The sequence below is a fragment of the Sturnira hondurensis genome, unplaced genomic scaffold (assembly GCF_014824575.4).
Source record: "Sturnira hondurensis isolate 20B ecotype Veracruz unplaced genomic scaffold, ASM1482457v3 Scaffold0024152, whole genome shotgun sequence".
Taxonomy (NCBI): domain Eukaryota; kingdom Metazoa; phylum Chordata; class Mammalia; order Chiroptera; family Phyllostomidae; genus Sturnira; species Sturnira hondurensis.
Genome location: NW_028096783.1, coordinates 5,265,089 through 5,287,538, shown reverse-complemented (window position 1 = coordinate 5,287,538; position 22,450 = coordinate 5,265,089). Strand labels below are relative to the sequence as shown.

Genomic DNA, 22,450 nt, shown 5'->3' with positions numbered 1-22,450 from the left:
TTCACTTACCTGTTTTGCCGTAGATGCGAACTTGCGTTGTACAACACAACTCTGACACTAACTACTTGGAGTCAGGTCACACGGCGATGAGAATGAATAAATTACAATACACAACAATACGGATGACTCTCACAAACATAATAGTGAGCAACAGGTGTGCACCAAAAGTGCGCATATCGTACACTTCTACTTATGTGAAGGTCAGACACAAACTGGTCGTGCCTGTGGGGTGGCAGTCAGCACAATCATCACGCTTGGAAGTGAGGATGGACGGAGCAACAAAGAAGGCACAAGAGGTCTTCTGGGGCACAGGTCCTGCTGTGTCCTGACCTGAGTGCAGGTGACACGAGTGCGTTCACTTCAGGAACATCCAGCCAGCCACACACTTAGAATTTGTACATTTTTATCTATAGAGGTTGCACTGCCCCAACATTTGTGTTAAAAACAAAGTCTGTGCCTGCCTTGCTATGTCCTCAGAAATGACTGAATCTAGACAGGGACCAGCCTCTGGTCTAGGCTCAAACTTAGTACTTGGAGGTTTTCATCAGGCTAAACACCATTTCCCAGCATCCAGGAAAGAAATGTAAATATGTCACTGTCACTTGATCCTAGAATTAGAAAGGCATCTGTAGCTCTAAAAAATCTACTGGAGTATCTTCTTAAATATTTTGAAATAGAAAAATTAGGGATTGCATAAAGATATACATAACTTGGAATTCATATATAAAATATTAAAAAGTACAACTACCTTTCCTTTCTTCCTCAGAAATGTCATGAATTTTCTGGTTCACAAATTCAGCATAGGATGCAGCGTACCACACCTGTAAGAACCGAGAATACCACCATCAAAAACTAAAGGACAACAATAAGTGTTCTTTGCCTGCTTTACTTTTAAATTGTTCTCCTGCTTGTATAAAACAAGCCAGGCTTTTCCACAGCCCATGGTAAACAAACTAACAACAACAAAAAAAACCACACTGTGACCCTGACCGATGTGGCTCAGTTGGGTGGGCGTTGTCCTGCAAAGCAAAAGGTTGCAGGTTCAGGGCACATGCCTGCAGTTGCTGGTTCAGTCCCCAGGTGAGGCATGTCTGAGAGGCAACCAACAGATGTTTCTCTCTCCCTCCCTTCCCTTCTCTCTAAAAAAAATAAATAAAATCTTAAAAAATATATCGCACTGTGGGCCTACCCTTTTACCACCAGCCTGCAGTCAGGAAGTTCACTTGCCAAAACACAGAGTGTTTTCTTTTTCTTTATTAAAAAAATTGTTTTTGTTATTAGAACACCTTCACAAAAGATAATATTAATGACTCTTCATCTAAATAAAAGAGTCTCTCTTGATTTTTTTATCTGTATTTAAGCACAGGTTGTTCACACAGCTGTAATCATAGAAGCTTCCAGCCCTACCAGTCACCAAATGGCATTTACTGGGTTCACGTGACTTTCAAATGCCACCACCCCCGCCTCAGCCTCTTCCTGCTTCCCGCCGCACTGCCTGCTTCTGCTCCTCGCCTGGCTCTTCTTCCTCTCCCTAACTTCTAAGTACTGGTGTTTCTCCTAGCTTAGTCCAAGTTCAGGACCTTCTTCATTTCCCCTAAGGTGATCACCTCCATTTCCAACCAATTCTCTGCTAATGACTCCCAATTCAGTATCTCTATCCCAGATCCCCCCTGTTCCCCCCACACTCATTCTACTGCCTACCTGATATTCTGGATGTTTCACAAACAGCTCCAACTTCACATGTCCAACACTGAATTTAAGATTCTCCCCTACTCCCCTGCTTACTTTTTCCATTTCAATAAACACCCTACCTTCCACCCAGTTGCTCAGACTTGAAATCTAAAGGTATCTTGGACTTTTCAGCTTTCTTCTGCACTCTTGGCAAGAACTGTTGCCCTGGCTGGTGTAGCTCAGTGGACTGAGCGCGGTTCCATTCCCAGTCAGGACCCATGCCTGGGTTGCAGGCCAATTCCCAGCAGGGGACTCACAAGAGGCAACCATACATTGATATTTCTCTCCCGCTCTCCTTCCCTTCCCCTCTAAAGATAAATAAATAAATAAATCTTTTTAAAAAAAGAACTGTTGATTGCTCAAATGCTCTCCACCTGTCTCTGCCACCTAGACACACGCCAACACAAGGTCCTGCCTGCTCTGCTAATGAGCCTCCTCTTTTCTACTCCTGCTCCATCAGTCCATCCTCCCTCCACACAGAAGCTAGAGTGGTCTTTTTAAAACACCATCACCACATTCTCTCGTGCCCTGCTTAAAAGCCAGCAACAGCTTCTTCTTTTGCAATAAACCCAAAATGCCTGACAGCCTCCTAAGGGCTCCACGATCTGGCCCTGCCTCGCCAAGCAGTCTCGGCTCTCATCATTCCACTTCCCCTCTCCTTCAACCAAGAGGCCTGCTGTCTGCTCCTCACACATGCCAAGTTCTTCCCTACCCCAGCCTTCATTTGCCCTTGCTGTCTCACCACCAGGAATGGGGGATCCGCCCCCTGCCCCCACCCTAAGCCTTCTACACTGCCAGCCCCTTCTCATCAGATAGTTCTCAACCTAACAAACATTCTCTTCAGGAGAGTCTTCCCTGTCCATCAATCGAAATGGGTCCCTTTTCTGTTATTTGCTCTTTTTGCACCATTTGTCTCCTTGCTAGCGCTTGCCACTATTTGATATTATTTTCTTATTGACATCTTTCTGCTTACCTCCCTCTACAATACAAATTTTTGGAACATGGAGAAACCAGTCCATCTTTTCCTAGTGTCTGATACCTAGTAGGAGTTCAATATATTAATCCCTGAGTGAATTAATCATATATAATTGTTATGGAACATTATTTTAGCAATATGAAAATATTTATTTTGAGAGTATTCATTTTTAACTGGGGGGAAATATTCTACAGCATCCAATATTCACTTAACCATGACAATACAGTTGCATTTTTAGGTGGTTGTCACCTCGCTGTTATAAATTCTACCCTGGCCCATCAGTTCCAAGACGTGCCTTTCTCATAGGTGAGCAACTCACCGTGCACAGCGCTGGACAATCACGGCCACAGGGCGGCCCGTTGCCACCTCTCGCTCGCCGCCCCCACCAAGCCGGCAGAGCTTTGTGCTACTCTCACCTCGGAGTCACGCGCTGCCCTGCCACTCCATGTGCTGTGAACACGTGCCAAGCAATGCAAATGAGGGCAAAAAGACAAACAAAAAATGTTGTCCCTGTTGTCTCCCTCAGAAGAAATAAATCTTGCTCTAACCGGTGTGGCTCAGTTGATTGAGCACCGGCATGTGAACCAAAGGGTCACAGGTTCAATTCCCAGTCAGGGCATATGCCTGGGTTGTGGGCCAGGTCAGGTCCTCAGTGCGGGGAATGGGAGAGGCAACCACACATTGATGTTTCTCTCCCTCTCTTTCTCCCTCCCTTCCCTATGTCTAAAATAAATAAATAAAGTCTTTTTTTAAAAAGAAGAAATGAATCTCAAAGCAACGGGAGGCTGGTGTGATCACCTTGCAGAATCCCTCATAAAGTATCAAACACCCAACTGCCAGAAGCTTTCTAGCAGCTGGACCCAAACCACTTCACTTTCAAGGACGTGGCGAAACCTGGCTCAGTGAGTTAGGCACCGTCCCACAACGCAAAATGTCGCCAGTTCAATTCCTAGTCAGGGTACATACCTAGGGCGCAGGTTCCATCTCCAATCAGGATGCGCACGAGAGGCAATCAATCCATGTTTCTCACATCTATGTTTCTCTCCCTCTCTTTCTCCCTCCTTTTCCCTCACTCTTCCAAAATATAAACCTTGCACAAGAGGGTAGTAACTTGGGAAAATACCCCAGAGGTGATGGCACAGCACTACCATTAGAAGAGAAATGCACTGCACTGTCCTCAACACGGAGGACACGGAGGATGACAGACACAGAAAAGCACAAACGTCCACGATGGAGTAAAGCAGTGATTCGGCGGAAACGGTCAGACTGCACACAGAGCAGCTAATGCCATCACCAAATTCTTTTCCCTATAGGTGACTTTTTATGTGCATGTGTTGTGATTTTAAAATTATAAGTAACGAAGTCTAAAACAGCTCATACAGTTTGGATACAACAACCATTTTGCTGATAAAGCAGCACTGTACCAAAACGTAACCAGCACCTTTTCCCTTAACGGCACATAGAACATGGTGCATGTGAAAACCAGTGTGCGAGTCACTAAGATACAGCATCCAAAAATTCTAAACGTGTCTTGCTCTGTCTTCGTTCATAATTATTTCCTCAGGCCAATTTTTCAGGAATTGGGTTCACTCAGTCCAGAATATTTTTACCATATGCTGCAAGAAATATTCTATAAAATATTGCAATTCTATAATAAATGTTCCTGTTATCTTAAAATTCTCACATTCACTGTACTGTACCCATTTATTTTTGCTAATTTAAATTGAAGAAAAAAAACAGTAACTCATAGTTGTCTTATGGGTTTTAAAATTATCAACATTGAAAACATTTAAAAATATTTCTTACTAATTTGATTCCTCCTCCAAATAAAGCCTGTTTCTGGCATTTGTTCATGTGTCCACCTGCACGTAGTGAGGTCAGAGGTGTACAACTCTCTCTGTTGCTACACTTCATCATTTTACTGTCTATTACCAATACTTCCCGCATTCTGAGCTTTCTACTCATCTGTTGTTTTGGTTATTATACTGAACTATTGTATTCTTATCTGTTTCTGTCTTACCTGTATAGTTGCCATGAAAGAGAAAATAATCTCCTCCCCTCCACAGTTCAGTTTTATCTTGTCAAGAATGTCTTGGGATAGATGGTATGAGATATAAATCTCCTTTTACATATTTTCTTTGGGGTGTGTGGATTATCTAGTTGATGGTTTCAAAGACATAGGTTTTGTACGGTTCTGGAACAAAGTCTAGGTAGGTCTTCACTCTCTTCCTAGAGATGTTATCTAGTCTCTCTCTGACCATAGTGAGGCACTGTGCAGTTCTGTGTTCTCCTCCTGATACTCAGTCCTCACCCATTTTTTCACTTATATCAGGAAGCTATACAGTATTGTAATGCCCTCTTTCGGCTATGTTTCTAACATAGATTTTTTAAAATATATTTTATTGATTATACATTACAGTTGTTCTATTCCCCCCCTTCATTCCCCTCCACCCGCACACTCCCTCCCCCACCATTCTGCCCCCCTTAGTTTATAACCATGTGTCTCAAGTTCTTTAGATTCTATATTTCTCCCACTATTCTCGCCCTCCCCCCTATTTTCTACCTACTGTCTATGCTATTTTCTGTGCCTTCTCCCCCTTTCTCCTCCTCCCACTCCCCTGTTGCTAACCCTCCATGTGTTTTTCATTTCTGTGGTTCCACTCCTGATCTAGCTGTCCTCTTGGTTTGCTTTTGTTTTAGGTGTGGTTGTTAATAACTGTGAGTTTGCTGTCCTTTCACTGTTAATATTTTTCATCTTCTTTTTCTTAGATAAGTCCCTTTAGCATTTCATATAATAAGGGCTTGGTGATGATGAACTCCTTGAACTTGACCTTATCTGAGAAGCACTTTATCTGTCCTTCCATTCTAAATGAAAACTTTGCTGGATAAAGCAATCTTGGCTGTAGGTCTTTGGATTTCCTGACTTGGAATACTTCTTTCCAGCCCCTTCTTGCCTGGAAGGTCTCTTGAGAAATCCGCTGACAGTCTGATGGGAACTCCTTTGTAGGTGACTGTCCCCTTATCTCTTGCTGCTTCTAGGATTCTCTCCTTCATTTTCATCTTGGCTAATGTAATTATGATGTGCCTTGGTGTGTTCCTTCTTGGGTCCAACTTCTTTGGGACTCTCTGAGCTTCCTGGATGTCCTGAAAGTCTGTTTCCTTTGCCAGACTGGGGAAATTCTCCTTTATTATCTGTTCAAATAAGTTTTCCACTCATAGCTGTTTCTTTCCCCCTTCTGGTACCCCTATAATCCGGATGTTGGAACGTTTAAAGATGTCCTGGAGGTTCCTAAGCCTCTCCTCATTTTTTTGAATTCTCATTTCTTCATTCCTTTCTGGTTGGATGTTTTGTTCTTCCTTCTGGTCCATTCCATTGATTTGAGTCCCAGTTTCCTTTCCATCACTATTGGTTTCCTGTGCATTTCCCTTCATTTCAATTAGTTTAGCCTTCATATGTTCCTCTAATTTGTGACTATAATCAACCAGTTCTGTGAGCATCCTGATAAACAGTGTCTTGAATTGTGCTTCTGAGAGGCTGGCAATTTCTTGGTCGCTTAGAGTTATCGGCTCTGGGACTTTGAGTTCTTGCGCCATATTTTGAGCTGTTCATGCCTGTTACATAGCAGGATCGGAGCCCTAGGTGTTCACCAGAGCAGGGCAACTCAGTCGCTGTGTTGTGACACTATATGTGGGGGCAGGGTCAAAGAGGAACAATGGCGTCCTGTCTCCTGTCTCCTGCCATGGCCCCCACAGGTGCCTCAGCTGCCACCATCACCGGGGCCCACGCATTTCGTCCCACTGCATGCGAGTGTGCCACCACTGTCAGCCCTCCACCACTGGGTTTGCCCCCTGGGGCCCGCGTGGTCCGTCTCACTGTGCGCGAATGTGCGACCTCGGTCAGGCTGCCCCACACCCCAACTGGTTCCAGGCTTCCTGCCCGCCTAGGTCGGGGGATCTGTCCTGCCCGACCCTGCTCCGCTGCTGGCTCTGCCCCTCTTACCGTCCCCACTGAACAGTTCGTTGTTGTCGGACTTCCATATAATTCAATTTTCTGATCTTTGGGTGTGTCTTTGTTCTCCAAACCTTTGTTGTATTCAAACTTGGCTGTGGGAGAAGGCACAGTGTTTCCACCTATGCCTCCATCTTGGCAGAAGTCCTTAGCATAGATTTTTTAAAGGTATTTTTACTTGGAATCATTCCAGAATTTCCATTATGTCATCAAGTTAATATTTATACAAATTCCAATAGTTATTCCCAAAAAACATATTCCTGAAATCCAAAGTCCATGCACAGAATTCCTTGGGCAAAATGAATTATTCGGATAAAGAAAAGAAATCAGAGGAGGAGGAGGGACCAATCAGAGAACATACATGTATGACACGTGGACACAGACAACAGTGTGGTGACGGCAGGGCCTGGGTCGGGGTGGGCAGGGGTGGAGGGTCATCTGTAACAGTGTCAGCAGTAAAAATTGAGTTAAAAACAGAAATCTTGCCCATGCATCTGAATTTCATTTAATAAGATGTCCTGTTTCCTACTAATTCTTCTTTCGCGTGTCTAAATCATGTTAAGTGACCTCATCTTTAATCACTCCATCACAAAACCAGCCTGCTCCCCAATCACTATGTCCTTAACCCTTGGCCTAATGCCTTTCTATAGCCTTTGATAGGCCCCAAGGTCATTCATTTTTCATTCTCTTCTACTTATGGGATTATTATAGGTGTATAGTACAGAGTATGTATTCATTAAGTAAATGAATTACAAGGAAAGAACCATTTTTGTAAGATCCCCACTTCAGCCCTGGCCAGCATGACTCAGTGGGTTGGGCGTTGTCCCACAAACCAAAAGGTTGCCAGTTCGATCCCTGGTCAGGACACATGCTTGGGTTGTGGGTCAGGTCCTCAGCTGTGGGCAACGGAAGGCAACCAATGTTTCTCTTGCACATGAATGTTTCTGTCCCTCTCTTTTTCTCTACCTACCCCCCAAATAAATAGATAAATAAAATCTTTTAAAAAAACCTCACTTAAAGGGGGGAAAAAGTAGGAAATGTAGTAAATAATCCCAGGTCCCAGCAGAGGCCCCACCACCCCAGCTCCGTACCTTCAGCTCCTGCTTAGGCTCCACGTTTTTGATTGTTGTGTAGTACACGTGGTGGCCGTACTGGTAAGCCACCAGGTTCTGCTCCAGATGATTCTGGGCCGGACGCACAAACATCATCCAGTTACAAAGGGTCTCGTCAGACAACTCGAACCACAGGTCTTCGTGCAAATCCCTGTCTTTTCTGTCCCCTTTATCAAGAGAAACCTGAAACCAAAGAGGAAGTCAAGAGCCACACTGAAAGATAAAAATCTTCAGTGTGATATGCCTTGATGTCATAATACATAAAATATTGCTCTTTCAGTTTCCCATACATCCTGAGTCTCCCCTTTGCATGGACACTGGCACTGTGTCCTGCCAGCTGTCACAGGGAAAGGGTACTCGCCAAAGACCCGCCTCTAGGAGAATAACCCAACCTGATGGAGGAGCTTCTGCTGATGTGTCATCATTAAATAACACATCAAAAAATGCTACAAATAGGCCAGAAATTTTCATTTGGGATTCAACTGCATTCATTTAGAATATGTAGCCTGTATTTCTTTTTATAAAATAATACTTTTTTGAAAATCTCCAGCATTTACCGAAGAATACCTCCCCATGACAGCAGCTAGTTTTCCAACACATATCTCAAATATTTTCCTTCCCACTGCCCTTTCTTGGTTCTCCAAAGTGACTCTTGAAGAGGCAGACAGCAAGGGGTTAAACAGAAGCAAAAGCATCAACTGTAAGAAACAGAGATCAGTATAAACATACTTCAACATGCAGTGAGCTATTCTTTAGCAAAAGATTCAATATCTGTTTCAAAAACTAAAAAGTGCTTTTCTTGAAAACATTATTGGTACTGAGCAGATTACATGAGTCTACATGATCCTCGGTTCTAATCAGTTGGAAAAAAACAAAAGCTGTTAGAGCCCCTGTTGTGGGCTGAATTATGTCCCCCAGGCAAAAAAAAAAAAAAAAAACCACCTTCATATGTTGAAACCCTAACCCCCAGTAGCTCAGAAGGTTAGCTACATTTGTAGTTCAGGCTTTTAAGGGGATGATTAAGTTTAACTGAGGTCATCAGAGTAGGTCCTAACCCAATCTGACTGCTGCCCTTAGAAGACATTGGGAAACACAGAGAGACAGCAGGTCAAGGTTGCAGAGAGGGATGACCACATGCTGAGGCAGGAAGGGGCAGCCATCTATCTACAAGGTGAGGAGAGGGGCCTTGGAGGGAACCAACCCTACCAAAACCTTGATCTTGGCCTTCTAGCCTTCAGAACTGTGAGAAAGTAAATGTCTGTCATTTAAGACACCAGGCTGTGCTGTTTTGTTACGGCAGCTCTAGCCAACTAATATGGCCCCTAAGAACCATACCTTTCAGGGTTAGTCACATAATGCCTTAGCAAACAACAGCTACAAAACTGAATTAGGAGCCCTGGCTGTTGTGGCCCAGTGAATTGAGCACCGGCCTGTGAACCAAAGGGTAACTAATTGGATTCCCAGTCAGGACACATGCCTGGGTTGCGGGCCAGATCCCCAGTAGGGGGCGTGCATGAGGCAACCACACATTGCTGGTTCTCTCCCTCTCTTCCTCCCTACTCCCTCTCTAAAAATAAAGAAATAAAAATGTTTTTAAAAATTAAATTAAATTTTTAAAAAACTGAATTTTTTTAGTTTAGGGAGACTCAGTAGGAAAATGTGTGCCCCTTTAAAAAATCATAAGAACAAGAGTGAACTATGAATAAAGCATAAATTACCTTCAGATGAATATAACAGTCTTTCAGCTCGGACTCCCTGACGAGGGGTCCCTCCACAGGGCCAAACTGGGTGCGCTTAGGGATGCGCCTCTTGGAGAATACGCCTCCAAGGAACCGATCGATGTAGAGGACCAGGGGCAGGCTGGCTCTCGCTCTGGTGAGCACGGGGCGGTTGGGGATGGGGTGCAAGGGGCCATGCTTCGGGCACACCGAAGAGTGCGCGTTGTTGCACTCTTCACACCCTGCAACAGAAAGAGAACCTGGAAGTCAAATCTTTCAACATGACTCGACCTCAACTAAAAAGTTCTAAGCTGAAAAATCCCCAAGTTTTCAGGCTGAAATTCAATTAACTCCTACAATTACAGCACCCATTCAATTGTGATATATTAGCTTTCACAGACTAATAAAAGCTTGTACTTTTCCTCTAAAATCAGGCAGAATTAGCTATGCCTGCCAAAAATAATACGCAGACTATGGCTTTGACTTATTTCTCTACCGGATATTAATTCAAATAGTGGCCACTAAATTTACAAATCAATTATAACATGTCTGAAAAGGAAAAAAAGAAGAGCTTATTAGACTAAATATTACAAAATTTGATGAGATGAAAGATGTGAATTTTATAATATATGAGTTTTATCTCAATAAAGCTGTTTAAAAAAAGAAACCCTGACAATACCGTTTAATCAGTTTTTTCAAAAGAAGTACAGAAGCCTCATTGTCTGGGCATGTCTAACAAAAATGGAGAGAGTGCCGAGAAGTCTGCAAGCTCAGTGCTTCTTGTGTGAACACAATGCTGAAATGGATGAGCTTCACGCCTCGGCTTTCACTCACTCGATGACCCAATCAGCCCGGCCCTCAGAGGACATGTGTTTTCAGTTCATCCTCCAAGTGCTCAGTTTGCGCTAAGTGTCCACACTCTCCCCCTCGTTCTCTGTGGTGCCCATCTGTCAGCTCACTGTCAGAAGTACAGGTACAGAGCCATGAAAGGGAAAAGTCACTGGACCTCTTAGAGGTCATACTCATAACTCTTAGCAAATTTAATTCACCAATCATATTTTACCCAACTCAGGCTATGTGATGATCTGGCTTAGGAAATAAGTATTTTCAATTTCAATAATTGGCCAGTAGTGGAGAGCTACTTTGTATTAATGTCTGTAAGAGAAAGTGGCTTTATGCATATTTGACTAATGAGTAGCCTTGAAAATATATGAAGTCAAGGGAAAACAAATGAGGCGGTTCTCTATCGGACGTGCACGAGAACACTGGCCCCATGCAAATGGGCTTTCCCACCATTGCGTGGAAGGTCCCAGGAGGAATAAGCAGAGACCACCAAGCTCTGAATACCAGCCTGGCTTACTCAAACAAATGAGATAAGAACTTCATGACAGCAGCATGAACACCGATGGAAAGTAGCAATGACCTGGTAGATAGAAGCAGGAACGCCCTCCTCCTCCCCAGGCAGGTGGCGCAGAGAGGCTGTGCTTGCAGAGCTGGGCCGTGGGTGCCCGGGGCCAGACTGCCTGCGTTTGAGTCCTGTCTCTGGCAGCCACTGAGCACAACCCTGGGAAACCTGCCTACCTCCTCAGACTGTGGGGAACGTGAACCAAGTCGGAGAGCATAAGACTGGGGGGAAGGTGAACCAAGTCGGAGAGCGTAAGACTGTGGGGAAGGTGAACCAAGTCGGAGAGCGTAAGACTGGGGGGAACGTGAACCAAGTCGGAGAGCGTAAGACTGGGGGGAACGTGAACCAAGTCGGAGAGCGTAAGACTGGGGGGAAGGTGAACCAAGTCGGAGAGCGTAAGACTGGGGGGAACGTGAACCAAGTCCGAGAGTGTAAAGCGCTGGTGCCTGGAATACAACAGGCAGTTTTAGAAGGTTATTGTGAAAAGACGTACAGCAGTGAAGAAAATGTATTAAAGCTGAAATTGTTGCCCTGGCCAGTGTGGCCCAGTTAGTCACAGCATCATCCCATAAACTGAAAGGACACAGGCTTGATTCCCGGGCAGGGCACATACCTATGTTGTGGGTTCAGTCCCCAGGTGGGGTGCATAGAGGAAACAACTAACTGATGTTCCTCTCTCTCTCTTTCTCCCCTCCCTGCCATGGAACCAATCAGCGTATTCCCTGGGGCAAATTTTTTTATTTTTTAATAAAATTGCTGAATATTCCAGAATAGGGCAAACTTACCACAGTGGTTTGGTAGCCCAAGTTCTGGAACCAGAGAGATGTAGGTTTGATGCCCGACCCACCACTCACCCTACGTGACCCTGAGCAGGCCGCTTAGCTCCTCGAGTTCAGCTCTTTCACCAGTGAAATCGGGACTCGAGACGGTGTCTTCCTCCCTCACACGCTGTTGTGAGGCTGGAGGGAGGTGAGGCCCAAGGAACAGGGGAACCAGGCCCACACACGGGAAGCCCTCACTTACAAGCAGTAGCTGGTACTCACACAAGTCGTGAGGGTCAAAGGGCCGAGGTGGATCTGGCTCCCAGTCATCCAGGTCTGAGTCTTCTCCATCTTCCTCTTCATCTTCCTCTGTGTCCTCATCTTCATCCTCTTCCTCTTCCTCTTTGGCCTCCAGTCTACTCATAGGGTTCTGCAGAGTAGCCAAAGGGTCTGAGCCATCCACACTCTCCATCGAGGGCAACACCTGGCTGTGCACTGGCAACGAGGCCTGGAGAAAGTGCCACCACAGAGTTAGGGCACATTCGCTCTTAGTTGGCTGGCGCACACGGACACACACGAAATGCAAGGTTGGGGTGGCAGGTGTTCCTCACCCTAGCTCCCTTCAAGGCCCTGGAGAGGTGATTTCCACCTATCAGCTGGAAAGAGGAGTATGCCTTCATTTTTGCTTTTTGTGCCCCATATCTGAGCAAGCTGCTGAGAAATCCCCAGTGCTCCCCCCTTTGATGCTGGCAAGAGTTTCACACCTGACCACGTGCCCCCGCCCTTCCACCCCAGCAAACCCTGAGCTAGTCTCCTTTCCTTACTCTCTCAGGACGATTCAAACCTGCTTGAGGGGCCTGACCTGCCTCCCCAGGGACTTCAATGTGGAAGTCACAAACCTCTCCACACCCTCTCGGTGTATGAGTGCTAGCATCGGTTTTGACATCTGAACCCAGTGTCAGACAGGGGTCCCTCCTGCCTTTTAGGGCAGCCACACAGTGTAGGTGGTGATGTGATCTATCCCCAACCGCTCAGGTTTAAAACTAAACACGTGGTGCAACACGCAGGTGGTAAAATTTCGTGGTTAACAGCTCTCCTCTTATCCCTCGGAGAGGCTGAGGTTTTGAAGATAAGAGTGAAAGGATGTCTATTTGTTTCATCACGCTGAAGTTAGTCTTTCACAAGGAAGAGGTCTGGCTCATGTATTAGGTTAATGCTACTTTACCAAATATGCTGGCAGAAAATAAATGGCCCCTCAAAGAGCTTTCTCACCTCCTAAATAAGTGTCATGGGTTATAGACCTGCCCAAATTCCTTTTATCCGATCTTATTTCTCACCCAATTAACACCCTAAGTCATACTCAAGCTAAGTCCCTTTCCTATTTAGTAAATACAGCAGGGGTTTTGTTTGTCTGTTTTTGTTTGGTTTTTGTTCAGAGAAAGGGGAAGGGAGAGAAAAAGAGAGGGAGAGACATCGATGTGCGAGGGAAACATTGGTCAGTTGCCTCTCGCTTGCCCCCAGACAGAGACCTGGCCCACAACCCAGGCATGTGCCCTGACCAGAATCAAGGCAGCAACTCTCGGCCCGCAGGCCGGCACTCAATCCACTGAGCCGCACCAGCCAGTACTACGGTAAGCTTTTTATAAATGTTTACTCCCTTTTCTTTACCTCCCCATACACTGTCTTCCCCACCCAGGATGCCCTCCCTGCACCAATCTTCTACACCATCATCACACTCGGTTTCTTCGTGAACCGTCCCTGACTGCTCTCGCCCTCCTGCCTCTGCTCTCCTGTGGCACCTGGAGTCACGGAATTCGGCTCCACCTCATTCAGCCTCTGCTGCCACACTTCCTCCCCGCACAAGGCAGCCCAGGGCACGCTGGGTAGACTGGAGAACTGCCAGGCCCCCATCATCCTGCCGTCCTCACTCATTCCCCAGTGGGCCCCACACCCGTGAATGTAGTGTGCACACTGACAACAGCTACTGTTCTGCGGCTGGTCCAGTGCAAACGTGCAGGCAAAAGTCCCTGCGTCCCTCTGTCCCTCTCCCAGAGTGCTACTAGACCACGTCTCTCCCCCGTGGGACCGAAACAGCTGATTTTCACTTAAATAGGGGACTTTTCATTTATCTCCAGTACATTTCATTTTATCACTTTTTCTGCTCTTCCAGTCTGCCAAGATCTTTTGGAATTGATTCTGTCATCTCCATATTAGCAATCCCTCATCACTTTGTATCCACTGCCAAACACCATCCGCTTTTCAATGAGTATGCATTTTTATGTGAGTCCACCTTGCCTCTCTAACTGCACCTCAGGGAAGCAGAGCACAGCCTTTGGAGTCACACAGATTTAAAATCCTGGCCCCACTACTTAGCAAGTTAATAAACTACTCTGAACCTCAGTTTCCTCACCTGTAAAATGGACATAGTAACAAATATAAACCTAATAGGCTGTTGTGAAGACGAAGTGAAATAATTATGTATATGAGGCTAGTAGTAAAGCACCTGGCTTTTAGTCAGTGTTTAATAGTAATAATAGATTATAATTATAAATTCTGTAAGGATCCAAATAACATCACATACTTCCCTCTACACTTAAGAGACTTTGGAATATCAAGTATGCAATGAAGATCAGTTTGTGAAAATACATTTGGCCCCTGGAAAGATGACACCAATCCCTTTAGGCATCGAATGGAACTCTGCCTCCAGTCACAGAAACACCCTTTCTTCAGCTTCCTAAACTCCATAATGAGAAGTCTGGTGTGTGTTTACAGAGCCTGCCTGCTGCAGCAGCCCAGGATTTAGGCTTTGCCCAGCATTTGAAATCCTCAGGCTCAGAAGGCAGATGCGATCAGTCACCTCCAAGAGGACTGGCATGTTTCAGCATGCGTTTGCTTAGCCTAGGAGCCCAGACTTTCACAGGACTTTCCATCTCTGAAGCTCAGGGCCTTTTAGAAGCTTTATGTGGGAGGACAAAATTCTGGAAGCTGCTTCGGCTTCCGCATCAATAAAAACAGAATAAAATACACACTGAGGTGAGGACTCCACAAGGAGAGGAGCAGGGACTTCTGGCAATAAAACTGGGTTTGCCACCTCCCTCCTGCACCCTCCCCTGACTCTGCCACAAAGCTACTTGGTTCCCACTTATTATCTCAGAGCACAGTTCCAATATCGCCCTTTACTCTAAGAACTTAAATTTTATGCCAACGTTAGTGATGAATGTTATCGCACACTGAACAAACTAAAGCATACATCCACCTCTGCTCCCCGTAAACTCTTTATCTCTTTGCAGAGCCAACCTCAAAGGATGAATTCAGCAATTCAGTTATCCCACTGAAGCTGTGATGTGTTTTTTCCCAAAAGATGCTGCTAGAAAGACTGTGGTCAGGCAAGATTACAGCTGGCTCCTCGCCACTGATGAGAAGGCTGACATTAAGTAGTGCCAACAACCTTCTCCTACAAGACTATGGCAAAGAAGAAGCTTGAAACACTATCTGGAAACACATTAAAGCGGAGACTGAACACACACCAGAATCGTGCAAACTACTGTTGAAAGGGGATGAAAAGGTCGATGGCAATCATTTCTAAGTAAAATCGGCATGTTTCCAGAGAGCATGGACCTTAACACACAATAGGCATGCATTATGAATTTGTTTAATTAATAATTCAAATTCAACTGGCACATCTGAGAGCTAGGCACAATTGTAAATTCCTTTAAGGCTGAGAAACATGACTACACGGTTCCAAAGCAGCAGAGAGGAATTCAAACTCGGGCCCTGCCCTGCCTTTCACTACATCACAACAGCTCCTGCAGAGGTGAGCCTGCTTGAGGAGGGCAGGAGAGGAGACAGCATCACACACACCCAAATACCAGAACCGCAGGTAATCACACCTGCCCCGAAACAACAGCCAGGCAGTGAGGTGGGGAGCAATATGTGCCAACTCTACCTACAGAAAAAGAATACAAGACAAAAATATTTTGACCCTGTGCATTTTGTCATGCACAATAAAACACAGGAGAAAAAGAATTTATTCAACTTATGGTACACTTTCTCCTTCCCACCTAATGTCACTCTCTCTGTAATTATTTCTGAAACTCAATGATGCATTTGCATTTCAGGGTACAACTTATCTGACAAGTGACACATGAAGCTAGGCTGGGCAGCAGCAAACACGACAGAATGCTTCGGGGTGCCTGCTGAGACCAATTATCAGCGCAGCACACTTCCTTCCCAGCGGGTGGGGCGCTGCACATGGTCCTTTTTCCGCAACAAACAAGAGCGGTGCTGCTCGGTCTGGACAGCACGGGAGCCCTTCTCAGGGCAGAGGAATGCGTCTACGAAAAAGGCCGCAAACGGATTTGGCTGCCACTAAAAACGACTGAAAATAGGAAACTTTTTGCTACGAAAAAAAATTTTTAAAAAGCATTTATTGTCTGTGTTAAACCCTCACTTCAATTTTCTATCCACAATTCATCCAGGTCACAGAATAAGCTGACAATCAATGAAGTGTTATAGACATTTAAAAAACAAACGAACCCCACCTGCATTGGTTCTATGCCAAGCCAAGAGTTATACTTCCCTGCGATGCGGCGTTCGCAGAGCCGAGTATGACTTTGATTTTGTACGGAACATGAAACAGATTGTTTCTAGAGACTAGAGAAGATGAAGGGCCCTTTGAGGTGCAAATGGCAATGAAACTTCTAATTAAATCTATGCCTTAATATTAAAACAACGGGATACTATTTTGCTATCAGATTGGCAAAATATTAAAGAACGCAAACACCCAATGCGGCAAGGGTGTGTGGAAATGGGTATTCTCACATACTGTTGGTAAGAATGTCAATTTTTTCAACTCCAGAAAAGCAATTTAGAGTCTTATCAAAATAACTTTCCCATTTATAATGACAAATTTCAAACATATATCAAATTGCCCCAGCTGGTGTGGCTCAGTGGATTGAGTGCTGGCCTGTGAACCAAAGAGTCACCGGTTGGATTCCCAGACAGGGCACATGCCTGGGTTGCAGGCCAGGTCCCAGGAGGGGGCATGTGAGAGGCAACCACACACTGATGTTTCTCTCTTTTTCCCTCACTTCCCCTCTCTCTAAAAATAAATAAATAAAATCTTTAAAATAAAAAAATTTTAAACAGCCCTGGCTGGTGTAGCTCAATGGATTGAGCGTGGGCCTATGAACCACACGATCGAGGTTCGATTCCCAGTCAGGGCACATTCCTGGGTTGCAGGCCAGTTCCCGGTACCCAGCAGGGGACAAATGAGAGGCAACCATACATTGTTATTTCTCTCTCTCTCTCTCTCCTTCCCTACCCTCTAAGATAAATAAATAAAATCTTAAAAAAAAATTTTTTAAACATGTATCAAATAGATAGAATAGTATAATAAACCTCACACACCCACCACTCAGCTTCAACAATGATCAACTCATGGCTAACCTTATTTCTATTATTTCCCCACAGGCTTTCGCCCTCACTAGATTATTCTGACACAAACCTCAGGCATTAAACATTTCTATCTGTAAATCGTTCTGTAGATATCTCTACAAGAAAATGACTTTTAATTTTATATATTATCACACCTAAAAAAATTAATCATTCCTTATCATCATCAAATATCCACTTAGTGTTAAGATTTCCCCAGTGGTCTCGTAATCTTTTTAAAAAAAATTTTTTTTTTACCATTGGCTTATTCAAAGTCTCCTTTAATCTGTAAATCCTCATTCATTTTCTTTTCCTTTCCTTTGGAATTTATATATGGGAGAAACAAGGCCACTTATCCCCCCGTTTCCCACTGCATGGATTTTGCCTACTGTATCTTTGCATGTCTTTTAACTTGTTCCACTCTGTCTATCTTGCTTCCTACAAGCTGGCAGTGGGATTTAGAGAGTGGATCGGATTCAGGCTCACCTTTAGGGGCAAAATATTTCATGTGGAATACAATATTCCCATTTCATGTGGTAGAATACAATAGAAAGTACACAATAGCAGGGGACCAACAATGAACGGTTCTCCTTTTTTCGGGATATTAACAACGTTCCCAGGGCTCAGCTGATTCCACCCATTGTAAACTGCTGCATCAGTTTTTTTCCTGATGGGTTCCGACTATTGTTGATTACCACTGCCTAGATCCATGTTTCATTAGAAGATGAGAATAGTGATATTCTAGGCCAGTCACACCCTCTTTAATTCATTAGTTGGAACACTGCTACAAAGAAAGTTCCCTCATCAAAGAATTGTTTACCCAAGAACATGCAGGGAGAAAGGCTGAGTTCCTTTTAAACTGGTCATTTACCAGTTTTCTGAATAACAACTGCGGTGGCCCCCCAGCACCCTCAAAAAGTGACCAATGAGTTATTTCTTCTAATATCAGTATGAGCTTATGGATTTTAAATATACTTAATGTGTTTCAATCATTGCAGCTGGTTTCCTTTTTTCACAGGTCAAACTGTCCCATTTTTGGACCTTACGAATTAGTCATGAGTCATTTCCACGGAACTCCAGAACGGAAGATTTTCCTACTCCCTTGCATTGTGATAAGACAAGATGTTTCAGGTACATCTTGTACATTTCCCTCCCCAGAGCCAGCACTGCTATTTCCCTAGGTAGCCTTAATTCCTCTTATTAAAAAAATTGTATTTGGAGACCATGTCAGCTCACTGCTACTGGATGCATGAATGTATCTAAACCTTCCCAGTTGCCAGAACTGGAAAATATGTTTTGTTTTGTTTTGTTCTTATAGGAGAAAGTACATGAGTTCATACTGATATTCCAATTCAAATTCAGGATTCTGGGGTTTTATTTAACTTGTTTTATTTTTATATTTGTATCTTGTCTCACTTTTAGAAAAAAATCTTGGTTCTTAAATAATTTTTAATGCAAATACCATCAGCCTCTATCATTTCTCCTTGGAGAACTTATTTTAAGGAAATAATTTTATATATCTATGACAGTGTTCTTCAGAGCAGCAAAAAATAATAGGAAATAACCTACATATAAATATAAAACAACATATAGAAAATAGTACATCCCTATAATATTGGGTTGGCCAAAAAGTCTTTAGTTTTTTCCATAAAATCAAAGACATGTTTTTCATTTTCACCAATAACTTTATTGATTTGTATATTTTGAATATGGCAGCTATCTCCCGCTATTAGCCTCTAGCGGGCAGAGGAGAGGGGTGTTGCTAAACACCTTCCAAAGCATAAGATAGCCCCACAGCAAAGAATTATTTGGTCAAAATGTCCATAGTACCAAGAAACTTCACAAACCACTTTGGACACATTTGATCAGTCACAGCACCTTTTCCATACACTGCACAAATGTTTTTTTTGTGTGTTTCAGTTGCATTTTTACCTTTCTTGAAATAATAAAGCATAATATGCCAAAAATCTTATATATTTTATTCCATCTTCAATATTAAAATGTCTACACAAAAATTCACCAATCTTGGTAAGTTTTTTTTTAACACAGGCTGATATGACAGCTGTTGTAATACAATCTAACAAAACTGTTTTGAATGAAGTTAAAGACAACTAAGCACTACTCAAGCCATCTTATAGGAAAAAAACTAAATGAACTTTTGGCCAACCCATAATACTATACAATTAACAGAAATGATGATGAAGGTAGAATGATGAAGGTTGCCATCAAGTTTAATTAACATATAAGAAGTGAGTATCAAGAGAACACACAGCGCAGATGGTTGGGGAACACTCCAGGGAATAGTAATGTTCACGGCATTATCTCCAAACAACAAAGAGGTGAAAAGGTAACTCATTACCTGCTGAGCTGTAGCATCCTGTTGGACGTAAGCTACCTGGCCTGGGTCTGTGAACAGAGTCTAGACAAAAAACAAACAAACAAAACACAATAGCTTAAAAGATCTTTAGAAAACTCACCTATACAGAAATTAGCCTACTGCTAAGCACCAATTCGTAGGAGAGTTAACTCCCATACAGATAGTAATAATCTTTCATTGATAAAAAACCTAAAGATAGAAATCTTACATTTAACCTAAGCCTTTCATTCAGCGGCACCCAAAGATTATATAAGCTAACCATCTCACTTGGCTAACATACTTCACGACTTTCCTGTTAAGAAAAGGCCCTCCTGAGGTTGAATGTCATGGCTAGTTAAAAAGGCACGTCACAAACGAGGACGCACACGCTCACACTTAACACTATGTATCACAAGGAGCAGACTTGCGATTAAATGAAAATGGATGAAGATACACAAAAATGCAGAAGGGTACTATATAGGCAAGCATTACAGCTCTTTCAACTATAAAATGCACACTCATTACCAGACGAGAAATAGAAGAAAAATAAATTTAACTTAATGTTCCATAGATTCTATTTCAGAAAAGGCCAGTAAAATCATAATTTAAAATAAAGTTCTCACAAACACACAATTTGTGTCATGAAGCAGCAAAGCTAATGACAGGAAAATCTTCAAAATTATTTTTGCCAAGGCACTACAATTTCCAACCTAGAAAAAAACTCTTTCCCCATAAACTTTTAAGAGACTTCAATTTGCCCGAGTCTTTAACAAACATCTAGGAATAAGAACTACAGCTAAGTTTTGACTGCAGAGAAATGTAAAAGAGGATTTCAGCCAGTGTCAGAGTCTTAGTTTTGACACTAAAAACTGACCAGAATCCAGGCATTCAGTAACAGAGCAACAAGCCGAAAGCGGGGCCCAGGGAGGGACCACGCCTGGGCGGAGGCAACCACAGCCAGCATCTCAGCGTCTGCTCCTTCCTGGTTGATGTCGGCTTGAAAGCCACCAATTCGGTAGGCCCCATTTCTTCTTGGAAATGATTAAAGCCTTTTGATTAAATGTTGCGTATAAGGGCAAATTTTTATTACCAGGGTCTTATTATAAAAGTATGGAACTTAACTGTATACTGGGGAATATTTGTGTTATGCACTTGGAAACTAATATACCAAGTCACTGGCAAAAAAATTAAAATGGCTATAGTCGTACAGCTTTTACCTCTGCTCTCCTGCAGTCCTACACACCAGTAAGGTATTAATCATTAATAGCAGTTTATAATAAGCTAGTAGGACCTTTTGCTTATACATCTAACTGTAATCATCTGTATGTTTTCACTGATACATCTTAGACTGAGCAATGCAGAACTAACTTCCATGACTGGCCTGCTTCTTGACACTTAGAAAAGTAAGAAGTTGACAATCTAGTCCATGATCACTGGGGAGAAGAACTGATACAAGGCTGGTGCTCTAGCTCAGCCATTTTCAACCAGTGTGACACAAGAATTTTTAAAACCTGCAGTACCTGCCTTTTCAGTCAGGGCACTGACCTCTTTTCCCTTAGACTGTCAAATTAAAAAGTGACCACAGACAACACAACAGCCCTCCAGTGTGAGCGCCCTGTGTTGGACCATGAGCACGTAAGTCAGCTCTATGGAGCTGCATCTTACTGGTCACGTTGTACAATAAGGTTGCATCTGATTTGTGAATTCTTAGTACTAGAAATCCTGATATACAAGTAAAGGCACCTGATGTCTTAAGAAGTCATTTTAGAGCAAAAAGTCTAAGTAATTACTATTATTATTTTTGTGAATCAATCAGATTATACCTACTTTTTGTCAGATTAGCAAAAATATATTTTTGGGTATGCCACAGAATTTTGGCAATTAGTTTATGTGTGCCACGAGCTGAAAAAGGTTGAAAATTGCTGCTCGAACTCATTACATTTAATTTAAATAAATAAATCATATCTTCCTCTGCCAAGCTGGTTATAAGCTCCTTGAAAGCACAAACTTATCTGAATATTTCCTGTACCAACAGCCATGGTGGTGACTGGCAGAGAGAAAGCCAAAGTAATTAGTGAATCAACTGACGAATAAACAAACTGTACATAACGCTCATTCACATGCCTGAGCAGCTTCCACCGGATGGATGTACACCAGGGTGTGCTCAGGACCGTCCACCGACGTGTAGGAGGCACCATCTGCCGTGTACACCACCTGCTGGGGCGGGCGAACCTGGTCATCAGTGTAGACAATCTGAGCCACTGCTCCAGCGTCTGGAACAAAGTGTACCTGCGGCAAAAGGCGGCAAATATGTAGCAACTATCCCTGTAGAACAAAATCAATCTCACAAAGCACTCTCACAAAGGTACAGAGCAGACCAGGCACAGCACACATTTGCATTTCTCGAATATCCCTAATGGAGAATGGGGATTGATACGTCCTCATCTATGTTGAATTACTGACTCGGAGACAGGAGCCAAGCACCTTGTCACTCACTGATATACTGCTTACTATTAGGCAGCTGATTTAAAGTCCCCTTTGCCTCAAATATCCAATGCAGATATCTCTTTGGGGGATTAAGGAGTAGGTGCTTAACTGATCCTGGAAGTATGACCAAAGATTTCTGATTAACATTTCCAAAATACAAAATACAAATTATTCTGTAATGTGAAAAAATACGTCAAGACTCAAAAGCCAACTGCTTTTAACACATCATAAAAAATCCTACTTTGTAACTAATAATGCCTTTCAGCAGACACATTAAAATAAGGTCACTTTCATTCTTACAAGTTCTTTCATACCCCAAGGCTGTACCTGGGGCATATCAGTAAATGTTTGCTGAATCAATGACTGTAACAGAATTCTTTGCCAACTAGAAAAAAGATAAGGAAAATTCTAATGAAGTATTTTTAAGGGGTTCTGGACAACTATTTCAATCGTCAACAGGGT

At 43.3% G+C, this 22,450-nt stretch overlaps 1 protein-coding gene across 1 annotated transcript in view; it reads right to left on the bottom strand.

Annotated features, from left to right (window-relative positions):
• The window catches only part of PRDM10 (PR/SET domain 10), a 95,221-nt gene that overhangs the window by 35,942 nt on the left and 36,829 nt on the right, over positions 1-22,450 (bottom strand). Inside the window, exons 3-8 of the mRNA XM_037038174.1 lie at positions 21,626-21,790; positions 19,505-19,564; positions 11,995-12,220; positions 9,547-9,788; positions 7,808-8,011; positions 749-821 (exon numbers count right to left, since the gene is read on the bottom strand). Coding sequence (XP_036894069.1) covers positions 749-821; positions 7,808-8,011; positions 9,547-9,788; positions 11,995-12,220; positions 19,505-19,564; positions 21,626-21,790 — 970 coding nt within the window. The remainder of the gene's footprint in view (positions 1-748; positions 822-7,807; positions 8,012-9,546; positions 9,789-11,994; positions 12,221-19,504; positions 19,565-21,625; positions 21,791-22,450) is intronic.